Source organism: Neoarthrinium moseri, assembly GCF_022829205.1.
Source record: "Neoarthrinium moseri strain CBS 164.80 chromosome Unknown scaffold7_Wmoseri_CBS_16480, whole genome shotgun sequence".
In the NCBI taxonomy this organism is placed as follows: Eukaryota; Fungi; Ascomycota; class Sordariomycetes; order Amphisphaeriales; family Apiosporaceae; genus Neoarthrinium; species Neoarthrinium moseri.
Window position 1 is genome coordinate 989837 of NW_026055121.1, and position 21420 is coordinate 1011256.

At 54.1% G+C, this 21420-nt stretch overlaps 7 protein-coding genes across 7 annotated transcripts; 1 reads left to right on the top strand and 6 right to left on the bottom strand.

Annotated features, from left to right (window-relative positions):
• Positions 1-599: 599 nt before the first annotated feature.
• JN550_003250 (uncharacterized protein) lies at positions 600-1061 on the bottom strand (the record flags this gene model as incomplete). The annotated part of the gene is made up of 1 exon (XM_049314633.1): positions 600-1061. One exon carries the CDS (start codon positions 1059-1061, stop codon positions 600-602), a length of 462 nt encoding a protein of 153 aa, XP_049175085.1.
• Positions 1062-1425: 364 nt separating this feature from the next.
• On the bottom strand, positions 1426-4026 carry JN550_003251 (uncharacterized protein; the record flags this gene model as incomplete). Its single annotated transcript, XM_049314634.1, has 3 exons — positions 1426-2178; positions 2228-3705; positions 3930-4026. 3 exons carry the CDS (start codon positions 4024-4026, stop codon positions 1426-1428), a joined length of 2328 nt encoding a protein of 775 aa, XP_049175086.1.
• Positions 4027-4769: 743 nt separating this feature from the next.
• On the bottom strand, positions 4770-6099 carry JN550_003252 (uncharacterized protein; the record flags this gene model as incomplete). Its single annotated transcript, XM_049314635.1, has 2 exons — positions 4770-5802; positions 5855-6099. The coding sequence occupies 2 exons, from the start codon at positions 6097-6099 to the stop codon at positions 4770-4772; spliced, it is 1278 nt and encodes a 425-aa protein (XP_049175087.1).
• A 534-nt stretch (positions 6100-6633) lies between these two features.
• JN550_003253 (uncharacterized protein) lies at positions 6634-7938 on the bottom strand (the record flags this gene model as incomplete). Its single annotated transcript, XM_049314636.1, has 5 exons — positions 6634-6763; positions 6818-6990; positions 7043-7633; positions 7688-7806; positions 7869-7938. 5 exons carry the CDS (start codon positions 7936-7938, stop codon positions 6634-6636), a joined length of 1083 nt encoding a protein of 360 aa, XP_049175088.1.
• Positions 7939-8665: 727 nt separating this feature from the next.
• JN550_003254 (uncharacterized protein) lies at positions 8666-10941 on the bottom strand (the record flags this gene model as incomplete). The annotated part of the gene is made up of 4 exons (XM_049314637.1): positions 8666-9412; positions 9472-9712; positions 10013-10437; positions 10498-10941. 4 exons carry the CDS (start codon positions 10939-10941, stop codon positions 8666-8668), a joined length of 1857 nt encoding a protein of 618 aa, XP_049175089.1.
• A 1183-nt stretch (positions 10942-12124) lies between these two features.
• On the bottom strand, positions 12125-15272 carry JN550_003255 (uncharacterized protein; the record flags this gene model as incomplete). Its single annotated transcript, XM_049314639.1, has 3 exons — positions 12125-14343; positions 14894-15075; positions 15256-15272. The coding sequence occupies 3 exons, from the start codon at positions 15270-15272 to the stop codon at positions 12125-12127; spliced, it is 2418 nt and encodes an 805-aa protein (XP_049175090.1).
• A 4604-nt stretch (positions 15273-19876) lies between these two features.
• On the top strand, positions 19877-21070 carry JN550_003256 (uncharacterized protein; the record flags this gene model as incomplete). The annotated part of the gene is made up of 1 exon (XM_049314640.1): positions 19877-21070. The coding sequence occupies one exon, from the start codon at positions 19877-19879 to the stop codon at positions 21068-21070; it is 1194 nt and encodes a 397-aa protein (XP_049175091.1).
• Positions 21071-21420: the final 350 nt, after the last annotated feature.

Below are 21420 nucleotides of genomic sequence, written 5' to 3' on the forward strand. Positions count from 1 at the left end.
GCCACTCAGGAATTCAAGGGGGATGTGGCGCGGCTCCCTTATCGTTATCGGGATCTTCGCCAAATAATCGAGCCTAATCGCGTCCGTACAGGGCTAAGTTAGTGAACAGTACAGTAGAAGCGAGTTGAAGCAAAGAAAGCCACCCAAGAGGATTCTAAACTGGATGTTCTTGCAACCAAGAGTAGTGCATAAGCTGTGCAGTCGCAATTTTATCTGCCGTATATTGATATTTCTGAAGCTCACTCGAGTACTCATGGATGTTGTACGTGGACATCTCCCCGTGACCCGTTGCAAAACGCAGTCTATCAGCACAAATAGTGCCTTGTATACATAGACTCTGACAAGATGAGATGATCGCAGCATAAATCAAGAGTGCCCATCCTTGAACTATAACGTATTCATGATTACAAGGTGAGACCGTAAAGACAAGATAGCATAGAGGTACTGTTGGCTAAGGCGCGAAGTCGTTAATCCAAGCCACGTAGTCCGGACCTGATGGCCCTGGCGGCCTTCATTTCGTGAAGGCCTGTAAGCCCCCCAAGGGAAACGCAGGCAGCCGGAACGTAGTATGAGATCGTCCTAGATTGCTTCGACTCTGATCATCGTCGCATCTCTTGACGCTCCGGCCTGCGCCTCCCAATGGCGCTCCCGAACACGCCCCCGGCCAAGCCAGCGACAGCAGCACCCATCACGGCCGCGCCGTGGTACGCCGGTCTGAACTCGCCCCTCTCAAGGAGCTTCAGATTTGAGAAGTACCGGCCGGTGCCGTAGAGGATGGAGCCGGAGCCGAGCCCCATTAGCACGCCGACCAGAATCTGTGAGTGGACTTTGTCCTGATGCTTCCGCTTCCTGTCCTCGGGCGTTTCCGCCGCCCTCTGGTGCACGGGGAGCAGCTCGGTCAGGTCCAGCTGCGAGAAGCGCTCGATGGCGATGCCGAGCGCGACAAAGCCAAGGCCAGTTCGGATCCAGGCCAGGAACGTCCGTTCCGAGGCTAGGTGGTCTCGGGCCACGGAGCCTGTATTTTTGTAGAGCGGAGTGGCGAAGCGAAACCAGGAGCCCATCCTTCTGATTTCAAGTCACTACGATGGAAGTAACAGCATGTATGTTGGTGTTTCAAGTCTAGGATATGGCAAGAGTTATTTGGTGAAAGTCAGTGTTGAGCTACTGAGTTAGGGTGGGCGATCGGTCCGTGCCAGTTATCAAGAGGCTACCTGAACAGAGTGGGGGCACTTCATCATATCTATTCATTCGGGCTTGTTGAAGGCAACTTTGATTGCCGCTCACAAACTGCAAGCAAATACAGCCGGTCAGTTGAATGGCGGCCTACAGTTATGCTGGCTTTGAAGCGGCTTCAGCTCTATGAACCCCAGAATCTCCAACGACGCTGGCCAGCTACTGCTCATGTCATCTCCCTGGAAAAGGTATCTACTCCTTCAGAATCTTGATCTTCAATCTCAACTCTTCCGGCAGTTCCTCGAGCTTGACGAAGCCCATCTGTACGCAGTCACCCCAGAAGAAGAGCGCTCGTTCATGGGTGTATCCCAGGTAGTCAAACTCATCTGCAGCACCTTCTTCACCCTCAGGAGCGGCGATACCAGCCGACTGTGTAGCCTCGACTGCCGGCTCATCCTCTGAATCTTTCTTATCAAGTCCAGGAACGTTGGCTTGCATAAGCCCCCAAGCGATCCATTGCGCGCTATTGGCTACGCGCCAAATGCGAGTCTCTTGCATCAATGACTCTATCTCCTTCTCAGTCTGTTCCTCGCGTCGCCTTTCGTCCTCCTTCCATCCTCCGGAGGGCACTCTGGCATCAAGCATGAAATCCACTATCGAACTTGTTGAGCCAGTGCCGGGCAGGTCAGTGGGAGTATCGAGCGGGGTGAGGTTTGGTGTAGACCCGGCGTGGAGATATTGTGGCCGATGGTCAACGTATGATTTGATGAAACGACGTTGTTCCTCAATCGTAGGGTATGCCGAGATGTTGCATGCATGAGGTGCAGTTGCATCGTGGTAGTTGTAGGTCCATTCCGTGAAGTGGTTCGCAAACTCATGTCCTCGAACGTTTGCACCGGCATATTCAAAGTCGATGACAATGAGTTGCTTATGCTCGTTCTGAGGGTGCATGAGCGGCGACTTCTGGTCATCAGGCTGAAGGCGGAGAATGTTGCCATATTGGGTCTGCTCTGATTAGAAATGCATCGCAGCAAATGGGGGTTTTACGACTCACGTCATTATGGGCAAACACCAGCTGTTCCCTCAAGCCTTCGGGTCCACCGTATTGATCTTCCAACCAGTGGCGATACTTCTCGACAGTCGCCTTAAATTTGGCAAATTCAACGCCACATATAAGACCCCTTGTTTTCCATACATCTGCGCTGCCTTTGATAGGGCCCGTCTCACCAGATAATACCTTTGCATCCAGGAACGTGGCGATCCTTTCGACGTTTTCAAGCCAATGATCCCAATTCTTGAAAACGCTAGGCCCAGCGTCTTTCTCTTCGTCCAAGAGCTCGATGCCGTCATGCAGTTCCCTCATGCGCTTCGCGATCTTCTTGGACGTGTCTGGCTCCCGCAGATGAGCGGGTGTCAAGGTAATAGCGTTGAAGAACTCCTCAAAGCGACCATTTTCGAAGGTTCCCAGAAGGCGTGGTCCAATCTTCTTTCGCGCTAGGCGGCGCAGCACGCTCAGTTCATTGTCTCGGTCGATGATGTTCTCGACCTGCGGTCCGTACACCCGGAGGAGTAGCTTCGCTGGGGCTTTCTTGCCTGGCTCGCGAGAGTTGGCTGCGTCTTTTGGAGGTGAAACAACATAAACGGCATTTGTCAGCGCGCCGCTCAGCCGTTCCACGTCAATGCTGTCGCCATGACCCAACGGCACACTTCTCCAGCCCTTGACTCTCAAGGTGTGAGCGATGCGGATGATATCGTTCTTGAAAACCGTCCAGGCTTTCTGCTCCTTCTTCTCCTGACGGCTTGAGATTGACGATGCATCATCTGTTTCACCGGCTTTACCCCCCGAATAGCTCATGGTTTTCGAGTTGTCCAACCAAGCATCACACCCAGGAACAAGAACGTCTCCATCATGATATTCTGTGTCCGAGGATGCAGCACGATGCAAATGGAAAAGCGAGCGCTTCTTTTGCGACTTCTTGGTATGATGGCGCTGGTTGTAATGTGGGATGCCATGAAGTCCCAAGGCGCTCATACTATCATCAATGATCCGCTGTAGCCGATCAAGGGAGACTTCACTGGACTCGGAGTCAATGGAGTAAGACCTATGGTGTTTACTGTGGTGATCTGACGAAGGCGCGCCTTCCACTGATGAGGCAGCCGCCCCTGGCTCAGTAGGCGGCGACTTTCGTCGGCCATGGTAGACTCTCCTTGACTTCCTATTTTGCTTCTTTGCTCGCTCATGTTCAAGCCACTCAGCAATCTGGGAGACGAGCCGTTCGCTCAGGTGATCCAGACGATGGCGGTGTTGCGGCTGAGACGATTCAGCGTCTGAAGGTGTCTGAGACGGTTGTTGGGTGCCCGCGAGACTACTCAGAGTCTCGATGCTACCTTGGCTCAGAGTTGAGGTCCTAGAAGAGTTAGCACCCACTATCGGCGGACGTCCGCTGAGCCGCTTGGCAAGACCTGCAGAGAACTGCTTCCTATGAGATATTTCTTCTGGAGCCTCTAGTTCTGGCTCAGCTATCTGCACCGCTATTGAATGGTCAGTGACGTTGGATGAATGTGGAAAGTCATGCAGATCGGGCGGTCCAGGACATGTGATAGGAATGACCCATTATAGGTGAAGCAACGCAGAGACCGTCACGAGCTTGCCAAGGCACATGCGAGTTTAACAAAGAAGCACCATGTATAGACAGTCGTCCAGGAGGGCATGACTGTGCTGGGAACATGAGATGATAAAGGGACATAACACCGACCTTTCAGGGGCGGGGTCCGTTCGCCATCGTCCTCGGCCTTCATCGCAGATCTGAGAGGGAGTCCACCCGACACCGGGGTTGAAGAAGAGGCGGACATGGTTGAGAAGAATACCCTCGAGTGTGATGATCGGTATAGGGATGTGGCAGGATTGCAACAAGCTGTCTTGTAGGAGACTTGATCACGCGACCTCTCCTCGATGGCCTGCTACGTTCGGGTATGGGATGAGGCCTGGGCGGGTCCTGATAACGGTCAGGTGGGATGATAAACGAGTCGGCTCCCAAATTAAATTCACCAGGCGCACAGCCCACGCACTGCTTGCGGCGCTGCAGGGGTCGGTAGCCTCAAACTGGCCCAGCTCTACACCAGCCTTGCCGAAAGTGGTATAGATGACGTTGAAATGGACCCTTGATCGAGGTGTATCTATGTCGGCCTCCTTCGCACGTGGGCGCTGCGTTGCCGGATCTTCGCAGGGGGATGGCAAAGAGAATATCGTCGCGAGTACAGACAGTCCGGATGTGTAGAGGGACTAAGGAATCCGACCGCCAGGCTTGCGAGGTAGGTTCTTGGACTTAGCAGTTATCCATGAATGAGAAGTGCGTGACGTAGTTTTTAGGCTAGTAAATCTTCAGGCCAAAACCGGCGCTCGGTGTCTTGCCTAGCCAATTGATCAGAGCCTTTGTCAAACGTGCCCGACGTCCGTTAATGCTGGGCCGCTTATTACCTAAAACTGAGGACCAAAGCCAACGCAGACAGACAATGGCACCAAAAGGGAAAACTTGATAATTGGCATTAGTGAGCCTGCCATCCATATGGGATGCAATATACTTGAGCTGTGTCGATTACCGCCACCCTTCCTGCTTCAGTGCCCAATCAACCGCTGCGGCAACATCATCCACGATCATCTTCGGCTGATGTGTCGGCTCACCCCGTTCAGGACTCCACACTCCTGTCCGCACCAAAACTGAGGTCCACGCGGTCCCATCGGGACTATCGAACTCATTTGCACCCCGGATGTCACTTTCTGGATTATCGCCAACCATGTAGACTCTGCCCAATGGCTCAATGCTGTTCAAGCCCAAAACCTGGGCTCGGTGGCTGTTCAGAACTCGTTCCGCGTAGCGGTAGGTTTGCCTGTATGGCTTCCCAATTACAGTTCGCTTGAGGTCTTTACCATTCGTGATCTCGCGCCAGACTCCTGCCATGGCAGCCTGGAAAGCGCCCTGGCCGAACCGTGGGTGGTGATAGGTTGCGCTCCAGAACAGATCCGGGTTCGAAAAAAAGAGAGGTGGCTGGCCATCGCTCTGCCACCCACCATCAGGGAGGTCGGGTCTGCCGTTCTTGGAGGAGTACGTTCCCAGCACGCCATTCTGCGACATGAGCAAGTCCATGATGATCTGGATATCCAGGGCCCAGTCGCGAGGGTCATTGAAGACAAAAATGGCATCGAGCTTCGGTTGCGGGGTGGGCAAGGGACGCGCAGTCGCTGCGTAAAGCTCCTCCATTAGAGGTTCGAAGGGCCAGATAGTCGGATGGGCCATCAGGATATCAGCCGGAGTGATGACGTTCTTGAAACCGTAAGCTTCGGCAATGGTGCGAGCTTTCGCTGCATCAGAACCTGTGATGAGGATGTTCTTGTCTGCTAACCCTTCTGCGCCATGGACAAGTTCCTGGAACGGCGTGTGGGACTGCACGAAGTTCTCTGTCGACAGCTCCACGTCCAGTTTGTCGCTCAACTGAGCAACCCGGTCTTTTTCATGCTTGCCTCCACCGTTTGTGAGAAGGATGAAAGGGATGTCATTCTTCTGCAAATACCTGAGGGTCTCAGTCGCCCCCGGGATTGGCTTCGCTACATGGAGCAATACACCATCGATACTGGTCGCTGTCAGTCGCACGGTACGCATAGACAAATGAGGGTTACACTTACTCGAATGCGAAGGCAAAAGGAGGGGCTTTGGCACTGCTCCCTGTGCTGTAGTGACGATGTCGATGTCGCCCGCTGCACAGCTTCGTATTCATCAAATGCTGTCGTGACGTGTGGAGACTTGGTCGAGGTTGCGCGGGGATGCTGTCTCTCCAGCCGGAAGGGATGAATACATGTCCAGAGCGGGGCCGCGATGCACGACTGAGCAGTCGGGCACCGGACAAGGAGAAGTGTGTCGCGGCCGGCATTGTGGATAGAATAGGACTGATTCACCTCAAGATCATGCTGCCGCAATTCGGTTGAATCTTCTCGGCGAGGGCGTCCCCTATTTACGCGATCCAGAGGGAGAGTGGAGCTTCAAGGTGTCAACGACGGAGGTACGGTACGTGCTGCCGCACGGTTATCCGGAGGTCAAGTCTGGAGGTGGTGGGGCCCACTGTCTCTGAACCGCCAATTTGCACATGGAACGGCAGCACATTTTACCCTCAAGCGTGGCTTACAGTTCTACTTTATTGATTTCTCCCTGGACCCTCAGATTATAAGTAACTATCCGCCCGTCGCTGACTAGATGAAGATCAACCATTTTATGCCTCCTGCTCATTGATGGCAGTAGTCTTCTAGCACCTGAAGCTCATATCGAACGGTTGTGACTAGCTTGGCCACAGTTCAATATTTCAAGACAGCATTGATGTTTTGCAACTTAGACCGCTTCACCTCGGCACAGACGCGAACTTGAATGGCATGCAGAGCATGACTCCACGGTTCGGGGTGTCTACTGCTGATCACTCCAGTTGTTTCACAACAAATGGCACATGCGCGCCTGTGACGCTAATGTCCATCTTCGGGTTATACTTGTCGAGACTGGCTAATGGAGCGTATTTTTCGCAGAGAAACAGCAGGTCGTTATAAGCACTTTGTAGAGAAATTAGCCCACCAATTACACGCTGAATCAAAGGCATTACGTACAGTTGTCTAGAGGCACTTCCTGCATGGCCAGCAGACTCGATGAGGTACGGATATATGCTATAGAGGCGATTGCGATCGTCGAACTCGTCCGCCGGCTCGGAAGGCTTGATATGATGCTGGTAGGACTTCATGTAATCTAGTGAGTTGAAGTGGAATGCCCAAGAACAACGCCACTATAGACATAATTAGTACTTAGAGAACCACGGCGGTCGATGATCTCCTTACAGTCCCAAACTCCATTTCGTTGTGCGCATAAGTACACCCGGGGTCGAAGACGATTGTTTTCCCAGTCTCTCTATCAGTGCCGACGTTTCGCTCCCAAAGATCACCGTGAATCAACACCGGGATAATATGGCGGCGGTCGGACTGCAAAGTCCCTAGCAATCGAGGGATGACTGCATCGATCAATTGTTTACACGCAGCATCATACTCGGGCCATGGAGCGTTCGTCTGGTTATCATATCCGATGGCATCGTTCAGCTGATGAGTGAAAGACTTGGCCCAGCTCGTCTCCCACGTCACTGTTCTCTTCATAATGCCGATGACGGTGGGCACCGGATATCCAAACATGCCGTTAGGCGAGACACCTTTTCGATGAAGTTCCGCAATCCTGGCCGTGAATTGTGCTGGCTCAGGAGCAGAAGAAAAGTCCATATCATGGAAATCTCCCAGAAAGAAATACACCTGTGTATCTCCGCTACGATATTTGCCCCAGCCAATCGGCTTTGGCACGAGGTCGGACATCACTTGATTGATGTCGTAGGCGGACTGGTACTCCCCTTCAACCAAGGCTTTTGCGCTTTCCCCCGACACACACTGCCATCATCTGAGCAGTAGCTCGTAACCCCCCGCCGCCGGTCTTTGACATACCTTGAGGAAGTATCTCTTCAAACTACCGTTGGGTAGCACGACAGAAACCTTGGCTGTCTTTGACCAGGCAGAAACGCCAGAAGAGAACGCAGAGATAACCTCTGTCCCCTCTGGCAGTACTTTGGCGTATGTTCGTCAAACACATGTTTATAATGGCTTATCATTGGGGGGTTTAACATACATTTCAATACTGCGTCATGCAGAAGAAAGTTGCCTTCGATCCCGGTCACCCACGTGGCTTGACTAGACATGGTGAGAGCTATCTTCAGAAAACAACAAGAACAAGGCTTCAGCGTCAGATGTAACAATTCTAGCGTGATCTGCTCACAGTCTTGCAACAATAGGCAATGATTTTATTACAGAGTCTGCTGAGCAGGAGTTCGCATAATGGTTGGCGCCGACAGCATTCCGGGGCAAGGATTCAAAGTGGCACCAACCGCCCGAGACCTGGTGACAATGCTCCTCGTCATTGGCTCATCACGGATGGCCTGTGGCCCGGCCATTGCTATCACTGGATGCGTTGTTCGGTATAGTTTGTCTGACACCTACATTCCTCTATGTTGAACGCCAGTAACTTCTTCCCCACCATTCCGTTTCATGTTCATTGAAAAACCAAAGTATGCTCTGGGGTAGCCTCTACAATTTCCGCGCGCCATTGATAGTGTAACCCTGTTAAGCTCAACAACCATGCATACCCACGGAAGAGCCAGAATGATCACACATTTCATCTGCTTTGCCCATATATTGAGATATTGAAGAAACTCGCTTCGTATAGTATCTGAGGAAGGGGGAAATCTCATCTCCTGTCCGAAAGACGAGGATGTTGTCGTGGTCAAAGTAAGGAGTTGACCTGTGATGGGTAAAGTCTTTTGCTCACTCGGGTTTCATAGCCTTGGCTTCTACCTAGCCTTCGAGCAGAACTGTCAGACAGAATACAAACTTTGCCCGCTTTGCATCTTCGTAAGAGAGCACCGTGAATCACATGCGATCTGCCCTTTGCAAAGGACGAGAATACTTATCGCAAACCTTGTCCAAAACATTGATACCCCCCTTAAGCAAATCTGCCCAGCCATAGACCCACGCCGGCTCCCTCCTTCTCCTAACTCTCAGCGTCCCGCCTAGCCCGTCATCCCACTCCTCGAGGAACTCCTCGGCATACTCATCGACGTCGTTGATGGAGACCTCAAAGTCTTCCACGCCCTTGATCAACGCCGCGCTGTGGAGCCACCCTTCTTCCTTGTGCGCAACCCTGCGTTCGTCCGTCCAGAAAAAGGTAGCGGGTGGGGGGCTCCCCGGCTCCTGCGATGGGACTTTCAGCTCGTCGAACGAGATCCGCAGCCACTTCAGGGCACCCATCGCGGCCAGTTTCCTGCAGACGGAATCGAAGTCCCTCCTCTGTTCAGGCCAGCAGACGCCTGGGTCCGAGTCCTCCAAAGCCGCGACCTCGAGGTAACACAGGACGCCGGGCCTGACCCAGAGCTCGAGCTCGGTAATCCTGTTGCGCAGCGTGCAGGGCGGCAGCTCGTCCAGGAAGTGCATCAGCTCCCTGGCGTCGAACCTGCAGATGCGTGCGTACACTATGGCAACCGCTTCAACGTAAGTCCGCCTGCACGCCAGGAGCAGGCCCATGGGGGAGCTGAGCGGCGGGTACTGCTCCCAAGCCCGCTGGCCGCAGCCTAGATGTCCGTCCCTGTGTTCATGGTCCCGCATCATCCACTGCCAGTCCTAGTCTCCTGTGTCATGAACAGATCAAAACATAGGACACGCCACGTACAGCTGCTCACCTTGGAGTGATTTGACAGGAAAGCCTTGTCAGGAGTCTGGCGGCAAGCATACCGCGCGAAAACGGGAGCGTCGTGCTGCCATGGGTTCGATTGGAGGGCGATGTGCTGTGCATCAGCCCCGTCCAGGAGCGCTTGACGCCAGATGATCAAGCGCAACTCCAAAGGCAGAGCGAACAAGCGCGACTGGCTCTGTTCGTGGATGGGATACTGGATCTGCGGGCTGGGACCGTTGTAACGCGTTCTGGTGCGCGCCATAACTCGGAATTTGGTTGGTATTCGCGGATTTGGCCGCTTGCGTATCAATAGCAGGCCAAGTCCTGCAAAGTTAGGCCTTCCTTCACAGCTTACAAGACGCACGGGCGACAGATAATCACCGACAGTTACTTTGCACGGCTAGCGGGATTGCGGCTATGGCAACTGAAGCAGAAAATGTGCGTCTTGTGTGAATGATACATTATTCTACAGACAAATATACAGTCGTACTACTTGGCTGACCCGAGTCGTCCAATACCTCTTTGCCGAAATATCGGCCCGTCCTTACTGTCTTGCAGGGGCCTTCCAGTCCTTGGTATGGTCTAGTATGAGCTTAGCACCAGCCTGCGGGCTGTGTTGCCGTCCCAAAGCTTCGACGAAGTCGCCCTCGGGATCCATGAGATAGAAGTAAATGCTGTGATCCACCAAGTAGTCCTGGCCGGGCTTGACGTCCCTCGGCGTGCTGAAGTAGACGCGGAAAAGCCTGCAAACGTTCTTGATCTGGTCATATGTACCCGTCAGGCCGATGAAGGAAGGGTGGAACTCGCTCAGATATGTCTTGAGCACCTCGGGGTTATCACGCGCGGGGTCGCAGGTGATGAAGACGGGGAGGACAGCGCCGGGGTTCTCCTTTTCGACAATGTCAAACATGGTGGCCATCTTGTCGAGTTCCTCGGGGCAGATATCGGGGCAGTGAGAGAAGCCGAAGTAGACCTACACCAGGCGTTAGAGACCAGTTTCTCACAGCAGTGAAGAGCAATGCAAGCAACTTACCAAAGAATACCTCCCCTTCATCTCCTCGCTGCTGAACGGGCGCCCGTTCTGATCCACCAGCTCAAAGTCTCCACCGACCTTTGGCCGGCCTACGCCCTTGGTGGCCTCGGCGATGCGCTTGCGCTGCATGCGCTGTTTCTCGTGCTCGAAGTACCAGACCAGGCCTGCGCTGGTGAGGACGAAGAGAATGCCGGCCTTCCACGAGAAAGGTCCCGTCCGGTATCTGCTCTTGGCCTCCTCCACCGTCCGGGACTTGAAGCGGCGCTGTTCGCAGTTCTGGTTCCTTGCGCGCAGACATTGCTGGTGGGCAGAAGTCCATACATTCGAGGGCGTCGGCCGCTTGGGGGCTGCGGGCTGTGTGGATAGGAAGCGTCGGCATTGGCGGCTCTGGGACTGGAACACAGAACGCAGGAGCGCCGACGAGGGCGCAATCGACCGTGACATGGCTTGCGATCGATCGATCGATCTCAACAGGAGTGGCAGAGGTGCGGTCTCGGAGGCGAATCCAGGACGTTGGTTCTGATGATGATCGTAAGACTGGCCAAAGTCCGAGCTCTGAAGCTGTCGGCGGTGCCCAGAAACAAATTTCCAATTGGGACAGTTTGGGTCGAGCTGGCGCCACGCGGAGCTTCCCAAGCCACATCCGAGCTCAACGTCATCCGTCACCAGGACCGAAATGCCCGTTCACTTCAAAGTGAATGTTGTCCGCCATTGCGCACGATTGATGTATTCTTGAAGAACTATATAAGGGGGGCTTTCCTATCTTGCTGACGTGAGTTTCTGTCGCTCGAGTGCCACGACACAAGCCATTGGCCACGTTTGCTTCAACAACTGCGCCAACCAGGGCAGACACAAGTCACCTCAGGCGACGCAGGAACGGGTGTGAGAGTGACGCGAGGACCACTCGCGCCTCAGGATCAATTATTAATCTCTACAAATACAAGTAACAGAGACATGAGATGTGCAGAATGCTGTCATTCTAATCTATCCGTCTCTTTCGTCATTACCCGCCAGAATTGATTCCGTGTCTGGTGCCTTTGTTCCTTTGCCTGTGGCCTCTTCTCTCGACGCCCGACAGAATTGGCCGCCAAATATGCACGCAATAGAAGAGGAATATCAAGCAATGCCGTGCCAGTCTGAAAAGAAAGAAAAAAATGAAACAAGAAAAGCCCAACTCGATGCCGCTGCCTTCGCGATGATGCCGCCAAATGCCTCCATGAAACAGAAAACCGTTTTCTTCGCCGTCCGGTCTTGTCACCCTTCGCGTATAAACAGCAGAATACTATAATGCCACTCGAACTAATCCCTTCACGCCTCGCGATGCTCCGCTGCGTAGTATGGCTCTCATACCGAGCGAAATCTTGCAGGTACTGACAGTAAAAAACTCACACATGATCAAATTCCCAGCCGAGTCGGGTTTGGCAAGGACTCTCTGTTTGTACTTGGTCCGGACAGAATGCATCCCATACATGGCTGCCAGTATCATCATGCGATGGCAAATGTGACATCCCAGAAGAAAGTTATATTGCCTGACCTCGACTTGGGTTTTCCGGAGGCGTAGTGTGATATGTCAGTCCGACAGATATAAGTGTAGCTAGAGTCAGCGGGAGACTGCCTCAGCCTGCCATCAGCCGCGGCTGACTTGGCTTTGGCTCGCGCTCGTACGGCTGCGTTCCTCTTCCTCCTCGAGAACGTCACTCAGGCGAGTAGGGTGGTGGTGGCGCGCATTGTCCCACCCCGAACTGTAACCTTGGCCGGTATAATCTGCGGCGGGAGGGTACTGAGGCTGCGCACCAGAAGTCGTCGGGTATTGCCCGGCGGGTTGAGCACCAGGGGTCTCGAACTCTTCTAGTCCATCGTCAGAACCATTGTCTGAAACGGGAGCGCGGAAAGGGATCATATGTCCCCGAGAGTCTCGGACAAAATTACCCTGCGCATCGATTGTGTACTCACCTTCGCTGTAGGTGCCTTCGGAACCATAGCTGCCTTGGTGATGAACAGTTGCCGGTGCTTGATGCGAAGAGGCACCCCCGGATGACGATGCGGTGACGGGTTGGACGGCGGGTGCTTGGGTGTACTCTGGTCGAGAGCCCGAAGCTTGACTGTAGTCAGGCTCTGTGGGAGCATAGGCCTGGGGATCGCGACGACTGCTGTGTCGACTGACACCCTGCGTCATGGGCACAACCTGGACGCCGCCAACTATGGTGGGCTGGCCTGACTGTAGAGATGCAGTACGATCTCGCTCTTCCTGCTCTCGTCGGCCGAGTTCCTCCCATGCACGGCGGGCTTCTTCCTTCGATATCTGCAACTCCTTGCGCATCTCACCTAGCTGCTTCTGTATCCTGGAGTTGCCGCGCTCATGCTCCAAGGCTTCCTGGATCGCTTGCGCTCGGCTGCGACGCTCTTCCTCCAACGCTACCTCTAGCATTGCGGTGACCTCCTGGTTGCGCTCCATTTCAGCGCGCGTCTCAAAGAACCAGCGCTGGAATTTGCGCTCTGAAGAGGCGCGAAGTCTCTGCAACTCTACGACGGCGTGGAATAGATTTGCGCCTGCCGATGAGAGGTCTGTCACGTTACGAGCAAGTTGCTGAGATACAGGATCGTTGTTGATCTCATCCGCATTCTGCTTCAGTTTGCGTATCCAGAAACTGGTCAAGCCTTCCCAGTGCGCCGAGAGGGTCTCCCAACGTTCGAATGCATGCGGGAACGAGTTCCTACCACGGCCCGCTGCAGCTACCGGGTCTGATGCAGCTGCAGTCTGATGGGTCCCTGATGGTGCAGCTGCTGTATTCTCTACCGCGGGGCCTTGAGGCGGCACGGTCGTCTGGCGCTGCGCAGGTTGTGCCTGAGTACCGGCTGCGCGAGACGATCCTGGATGGGCGCCGTTATCAGCACCAGGTCGACCCGAGCTACCGACTGTAGGTCGTCTTGTTGAAGAGCCAGGATCCGCGCCGGCAGGCACAGATCCCGGTCCAGTTCTACCAGCGCCAGCAGCTGCTGCTCTGCGCTCCGCTTCTCTTCTGTTTGCTTCCTCGAGCAAGCGAGCATCTTCGGCGGCATGCTCGCGCTCCAAGCGTTCTCGTTCCTCGCGTTGTCTCGCTTCTCGGGCTGCTCGTTCTTGCATGATCTTTCGGGGACCTCTAATCCCGGATGGTGAACCGCCGGGAGGTCGAACGGCCGGTATTCTCGAGGAAGACGCGCCATTGTCGTTGGAGGTAGGTATACCACCTCCCATTAAATCGGCCATTGAGGCGGTTTCTTCAACAAGGTCGGAGCTGAGCTTATTCGGACCACGTAGCAATTCCTCAAGCGTGTACAAGATGGCGCGGTGGGTGCGCTTTGAAATGCGGAGGACGGCCTCGGGCTCGGGCGCGTCGACCTCGGTCTTGTAACGCTGCGAGGAAGGAGACTCGTCCTCGTTGTCCTCACTGCTCAAATCCTGAGAGAGTTGTCGCGTGGGTCGGCGTGGTCGCGCTCGTGCCTTACCTTTGTCCGCAGCACCGGCTAATATATACTGACCCCGGGGACCAAGAGTGACAGTGACCTTTGCGGGCGTATGAGGTTGCGATTGTGGGTGCCGGGTCTGCTGTTCCTCGGGCCTTGGGCTCGGCGAAGCGGAGAACTTGGGCGTCCGACGCAGGCGGTGTTGCGAAGATGGAGTAGATCGTTGCCCGGGCGTCTGAGAGTGAGCTCGAGGCGGAGGAGTAGGTTGCGAAAGGCGGCGCTGCTGGCGCTGGTGTAGGGTGGGAGTTGCTGGGTCGTTAGGGTCGTGACGGTCGTGAGAAGATGGCTGGGGAATTGGTTCCGACAACTTTGCCGCTGCGTTGCCTGCCGCCGAGAAGGGAGCTGAAGACGACAAGTTGAAAGTTCACCACGCGCGTGGTGAGAGGCGCCGGGTAATGGGTGGTTGTTCAGACGATCCTGTTGGGGAGCTGTCCGGAGCTGAGCAAGTCCAAGGCCGGCTCTGGGAGTGACGTGTCCGATTTCGCGCAGGCGGCGCTCTCAGTGTGCGAGATCAAGGATAGCCGGCCAAAACCAGCGAGTGAAGGTTTGCAACAGATTCGCAGTGAGCACAACGAAGAACCCGGGCAGCAAGGTACGCCAGAGTGTGCGTGAAGTGGGTGCTGAGTTTGGTACCCTGCGCAGGTTTCGGTCATGGAAAGCGGGAGGCTGGGCCGGCGTGGAAATCCAGATGGCTGGGCAACTCAGCACCGTCGAGAGGGCCCAACGCGGGTCAGGTCCCCTCGGGCCAACCAAGAACTGTCGAGAACGGGCAATGTGACTGATCGCACGATGCGCCTGTTGCGCGCGCGGGAGGCAGCCCAAAGGAAACCCGCGATGTTGTTTCGTCGGTATCACAGCCGTGCTTGCCTCCCAAACGCCGAGCCCGACTCACCACCACCGCGGAGCGGCCTGGTGGGCGACAGCGCCCGCGCCGCCAAACCCGCGGGATCAGGCAATTGGGACGAACGAGGTCGCAGGACTGGGTCGCGGGAGCTGCGTGACTGATCAGACTGGCGCGCGCATCCCAATGGCTTCACAATGTGACAGCTGCTCTGGTTGAGCGAGGGAGAGTTGCTGCAGAATTGTCAGGCCCAGGTGAATTGGCGGCCGCGGAGGAACGGCTGATTTCCTCGCACCGCACGGCCCAATGGCTGCCACCAGACTAATAGACGGCTCAGCTCTACTATTTCGTGTTGGTCCCCTTTGCCTAGAGAAGGGATCCATGGCGTAAGCTGGTTTCGACGGGAAACGCACCGTACGGTTACTTTCATGATCCTGGAGTATACTACACTTTTCCAGGGTCCCCCCAAAAGCTCTGCCTTGAGACGGCCTTGTCTCATCCGAGCTCAAGCCGACCAATTCGCTTAGCACAATGAGACCTTCTACTACGACTATACGTGCACACACATGCTAAAACAATGATCTAAAAGCACACTGAAGCATTCAAGTCCACCAAGCGGTGCCAGGCGTCTGTCCCTCTGCACTCTGTTGCCGCGTCGTGAAGTCAATGGCCCCCACCAGAACCACACCAGACTGTTGCAACTGAGAGCGGTGCACTCAACCAGGGCAGCACGCCTGGTACCCAATAATGGGAAGGAGCAAGGTCAAGCAAGAATGTCGGATGTAAGTGTGCGTTGGCAGTCCACACATTCACGCTAAATTCAGCCAACCGCATTACGCGAGGCCAATGGCCTGGGTCGTAGCATCTGAGGAATCTTGCAAGGGGGTCTTGCTGACAGCGGATCTTGCAAGTTGGTCTGGTCAGTTGCCGTGCTGAAAGACCCCCACAGATAGTCTGTGCTCCAGACCCGAGCCCAAGCTGAGGTCCGAGTCGATCGTTCAATTTTGCGGTGCAAGGTTTCTTCTGAGGCTGCAGAAAGCAGTGGCTGGCAATGAATGGCGTTTGGCGGGATGGAGATGAGGCCGCCTCAATGGGTCGGCGATACGTGACCGACAAGGTCATCCCAGGTTGCCCAGATGGCAGAACAGACAGCTCGGAGGGAAGGGGGGAAATTCTGAACTGCTGAAAATGACAAACTATGCTATAATACAGAGGCGTAGATGCTGTCTGCAGCTTGAGAGTACCTTTCAATTGCGGTGAACCCAATGATTCTCCAGCCAATAAACATATGACTTCATCGCCCCCAGACTGGAGCTCTGCTGCCCGTAGGACAAAGACCTCGGGATGGATGGTGGTTCCGATCTGGAGGAGCTCAAGCCATTGGCCAATGAACAAGCAGCCTTGGTAACGCACGGATCCAAGTGATCAAGTCCAATCAGAAGTGCACAGCGGACCGTGACACTTGACTCTTCATACGGTAGGCATAGAATAAGGCAAGGACACACTCGCGGGCGTCATTGGCGATTGATATATATGCTGAGGCCTAATGCACCGGATCTGGACAAATTGAGATTTGAGCACAGGCCCTTACTGGATTGGTGACCCTTGTCACGTCTATCATGCAGTCAAGACTCCATGTGCACGCATCTTCTGTCTGTGTCCAACCTCATGTGAGGAGTTCTCATGGCAGCTTTCGAACAACTCGACATATCTTGCACAGCCGATTCGGCGTTGGCATGTCTCTCAAACCTATCCTGATTACAAGCTCTCTGATGCTGATCTACGCAAGGAGAATTATGAATGAATTAGACCGTCCGGAGCATATATCAAAGATCAACTTTTTCAGCTCCTTAATTCGGGAACACGAAATGCTTCAGGGGGAGCGTGTCGGGAAGCTCCATAATTGACAGGTCACCGACGCCAACGACGGTTACCAACAAACAAGCTTGAATATGTCGACGTCGGTCGCCGTAGAGACCCCTCAGGAGTGTGATCTCAAAGCCGCCCGTTACGATTAGGAGAACCAACAACGAATGACAACACAGCAACACGCCAGGTATCTCAACGGGTGAGACAGGTCTGGACCAGATTTGCGGGCGAAGACCAAGGTATGACTGAGACTGAACTCGGGGGTCACTAAATCTGCCACCAACCCCGTTTTGGCGAGACTGGTTCAGTTGAGATTGTCAGATGAATCATTGACAACACCGCAACAACAACAACAACAATGGCGAGAACGAGTGGTCTCGCACATCCATACCACCCAAATACCTCCTTGATGTTGTAAGGTTATACGTAAACTTTAGACAAGGTTCCTGTACAGTTAGGCGCCGGGAAACGGGAAGCTCGAGCCAAGGTGCGCGCAGTCAAAGCAGGGACATTGGATTTTCCTCATGCCAGGCCCCGACAGTAGCTTCTGGAGGAAATGAGCTCGTCAAGTCCACGCACCTCTTGATCTAAATACGCGGTTTTGACATGTTGCTCGAAGTTTATGTGCTCGGAAGCTGGGCCGAAAAGCGCGATTTTGAGACCTTGGCGTCTGTCAATGGGAGTATCGTTCAACTTGCGCCCCACTGGCACGAGCTGTAAGTTCCACTGAAAAGTGGCCAGTTCAATTAGGCGGAGCTATAGCGGTCTCCCGGAGCTAAAGTTGGCAAACCAAAGGCACTCGCCCTCTCGCTCTCATTGTGGTGTGTGCTGCAACAGTGTTTTGTCATTTCACTGCACCTGTATAGCCACAACGTAGTTCCTAAAGGACAAGCCGCCTGATTCGCTTCGTTCGGAACTTCGGATGAACCGAAATTTCATCTACATAGCAGCTGCTGACGAAGTGCCTCATCAAGAAGGGCCCAATCGGTGGATCCAACAACGGCAAAGACCCATCACGTCCCTCGCCTCAGGAGCAGGTGGAATGAATTGGCTAACATTGCACATATGCAAAATGACCTATCCCGAATGCAGTTATACAACATGGCACAAGGTTTTGAGAAAATTTTCCTGGGAAACTACTGCAAAGCGGACTTACAAAAAGAGCGCAGCAGAGGTACGACAGTTTCAGCACGCATGCGGGATATTTTGTTTTGCAACGTTCAGCGTCCAAGACGTTCAACGATTGACAGCTAGCCTATAGTGGTTGCATAAGTTGGGATGACGGTTGAGCTAGCCCATCTAGCCAGGGCGTTACCCCTGCAGGACCGCCGTTTCGGGTCCAGTTGATGAGGGGGAAAGGCGATCTACTGGGTCTATCATTGGTCATGAAATCCCAAAATCCAGCTGATTCTGCATGCAGGAAGCGTTCCGAGGGAGGCAGGGGAGGGGTCCCATTGCATGGCGGAAGCCCCGGCACCACTGCCCTGGTAGTAGCTGGAGACCTGGGGTTGGAAACCTGGCGATCGAAACGAGTGCGGAGATTTCCCGTTCTCATTATTCATCGCGTATGCTTGCACAGGTTGCAGAACGCGTACGGCAAAGTCGTCAGGGATGCGCGGTGCTCCTCAGGCCTCTCCTACACAGATCTGCCAGGGCACGCGGGCAGCGTGTGCCCTGTGGTCTGGACATCCCTGTACTATACCGTGGACTGCCTGACAGGTCGGTGTTCGGACTGAGGTCGCGCATGCGACGGCAAGAAATACCGACAAAAAAAAACAGATCAGATATCTCAATCAGGGCTGTGACATCCGGGCTATTGAATTGCGCCTTGATGGGCCGCCGCATGAGCAATGCAGTGCTTTCAACCTGCTGTCGGGGTACTGCCCTCCCAAACGACCTCCAAGACAAACGGGAATGTCCCTTTTTGATCGGATCTTGCATGAGCTAACAATCACTCAGCAGCTTACGACAATCGGCTGTTTTCTGAGTCCGCAGGGGTTAGGTATGCATTCAGGTACAGTGCTTGGCATTCACAAATGCCGGCGCGATTGTGCCAATCCACCACACAAGTGCAACATACAGGTGTCCTCGGTGACGTCGGCTGTCTCGACGGTCTCGGTGCTTTCGGCTCCAAAGAGGGTATTTATGAACAACATACTCGTCCATGCCCCTCTTCCTCGCAGTAGTGGTTCAGTGAATATGCGCGCTCTAATGTAAAGCTCAGGAACACACAAAGTTTCCTACTTCCAGCCCAGTATATGCACCTTGGTCCAACGAAAAACTCAAGCGCGACTATAGACGCGGCTGTGCGTCAATGCTTGTCTAGACTCTAGCGAAGCTTATAGGCCAAGCGCGATTTGTTTCCCTCTCTACCCCACCCCCTACTCAACTTATGATCCATTACTTCGAAGGGCTCAAGCGTGTCTAGATGGGTCAGATCGGAAGGCCCGAAGACCCTCGTGGCGGCTGGAATGAGGGAGCTGAGATGGACCTCCCGACACATTCTTCCCGACACCCGACCCAGTCTTGGCGCTTGTTGTTGCAATCGGCTCTGGTCGTTCGTACTCTAGCTGCGCCGAGTTGAGTGTGCGCTGTGCCTGAGGTCTGCTTCAGCTGAGACGAAACAGAAGTGCGAGGTCACATTTTCTTTTTGGACCACGCCACCACCCGGGTGCCTCGTCATATCTCACCAGAGGCAATTGGGGGACCAGCGTTTGCTTCTCAAGCAAGCAGCTGCAGGGACGCATTCCGCTCTGAGTGGCGTAAGCACGTCTTTTGGGAAGGGCAGACTGATCGAGACAATTGGAGGGGTGAGGCACTGGAATCTCCCTTGATGTTATGCATTTTGCACAAACATTGTTGATTCCAAGCCCCCTCCCGGCCTAGGCACACAAGGGAATTCCTTGTCTATCATTTCCCTGTTGATCTTGATTACAGATTCCACTTCCCCGCTGTCTCGTTCAACTCGGGAGGAGGGACATCGGGGGCCAGGCATATATCTCGTTTGCTCCACCCTGGCATCCAATACTCATCCCTGCTCGACCTTCTCGTTGTCTTGGTCGACCACCCACACCAACTCTGCAGGTTCCTATAAACCTCTGTTTCCTACCATACGGGCTGAGATCTGATCTGCGATCTCAATAGATCTTCAAGTTCATCGCGATCATGGATACACCAAAGCTTCCCTGGTTCTCTCATCGAGATGACCCCATTCTGTGGGATTATAATCAGGACACAACAAGCGTCATGGCTGGACAGAGGTTAGAGAGCACTAACCGACGAGATGGGATGATCGGTCAACCTCAATTCCGAACGAATTTCTCATACCCAAGGCCGGAGGTCCAGGTATCCAAACATGAGTCGGTTGACAGCCGGTCGTCGTTGAACTCTGCTGGCTCTATGCCGAGCATGACGGATGCCTCAGATTCTGAAGTTTCTGTGGACGACGACTACCAATACAACACTTCCGCCAGTGAGCTCTGGGATAGCTTCTGGCCGGCAAGGGTGGTTAGACAGCCGCCGATACAGAAGTCCCAAAGCTCAAGCGTCCTTCAATCACACACATCTGACTTCTTCACCATCGACTATTACACATCAAAGGCAGCAGAAGCCGAAGATGACGCCGTTACCATCACCGGACAAGACGTTCAAGAGTCCATGTCTACGCAGTGGCCACTGCCAAGATCATCACCTTCGCGACAGAAGACTGCAAAGGCCCCAGTGACTTACTCGGTCTATCCGAAACCCTCGCCAATCCCGCCTCGCTTGACCATCCTACCACCCCGTACTTCGTCTCTCACTCCTGAGTCGTCCCTTACTGCAAAAAGACGACTGAAGGGCAGCAAATCCATTGCGAATCTGAAGCCCAGTAGATCCAATGTGAGCCTCTACTCAGCCCTCGGTTTGTCACCAACATCACCGAGCTTTGGTGGCCAACAAACACAATCAATGCCTGTCTCTCCAATTGATACAGCCCCGAAGCTTCGCCCGTCAGCATCTGCTCACAACATACGGGGACTCGCACTTCCCACTTCGGCTGCTCCTCCGGTACCCGAGTTGCCAAACATGCCCGGTTTGCAGCACTCTTGCCCACCACTGGATAGGATTGTCTCAGTCTTCGAGCTTGACTCGGATAACGAGCGCGACGGAGACTCGAATGGCTTTGCGAAACGCTTGGCACGAGGCTTGCAGCACAAAAAGAGCAGTCGGGACATCAATCACAAGAAGAGTGCGAGCGAAAAGCGCAGCAGTGGCGACAAAAAGGCTCCGGAAGTCCAAGTGGGAAGCGACGGAACCCAGAGCCTGGGACGCAAAAGAGGCGGATCACTTGGCCGCATTCTTGGCCTGAAGAGCAAATGATCTCGCGACTGTGTCTTCTCACACTTTTTTCCTCCCTCGCATCATCACCACCGGAAGCGACCTTTTCGTGTGTATCTCATCAGGTGTAAACAACATGGCCAAGCATCGGAGTGGCGACCAGTGTAGGAGAGATGTCTTGATTTTTGTGCTCACTAGAGTTGGGTGGCTGCGGTGTACGCGACGACGATGACATCAGATGATTTTAACGACCATAAGGAAGACGGCCTTCCTCCAGACGGGGCGGAGCTAGTAGAATCAAATCAACATTCATGGAACAGGGAGTCGCCAGTCTGTTTTCATGTACATGTAGATAGAGGGATGGCGTTCAAAAGACATAGGAGGGGCTCACA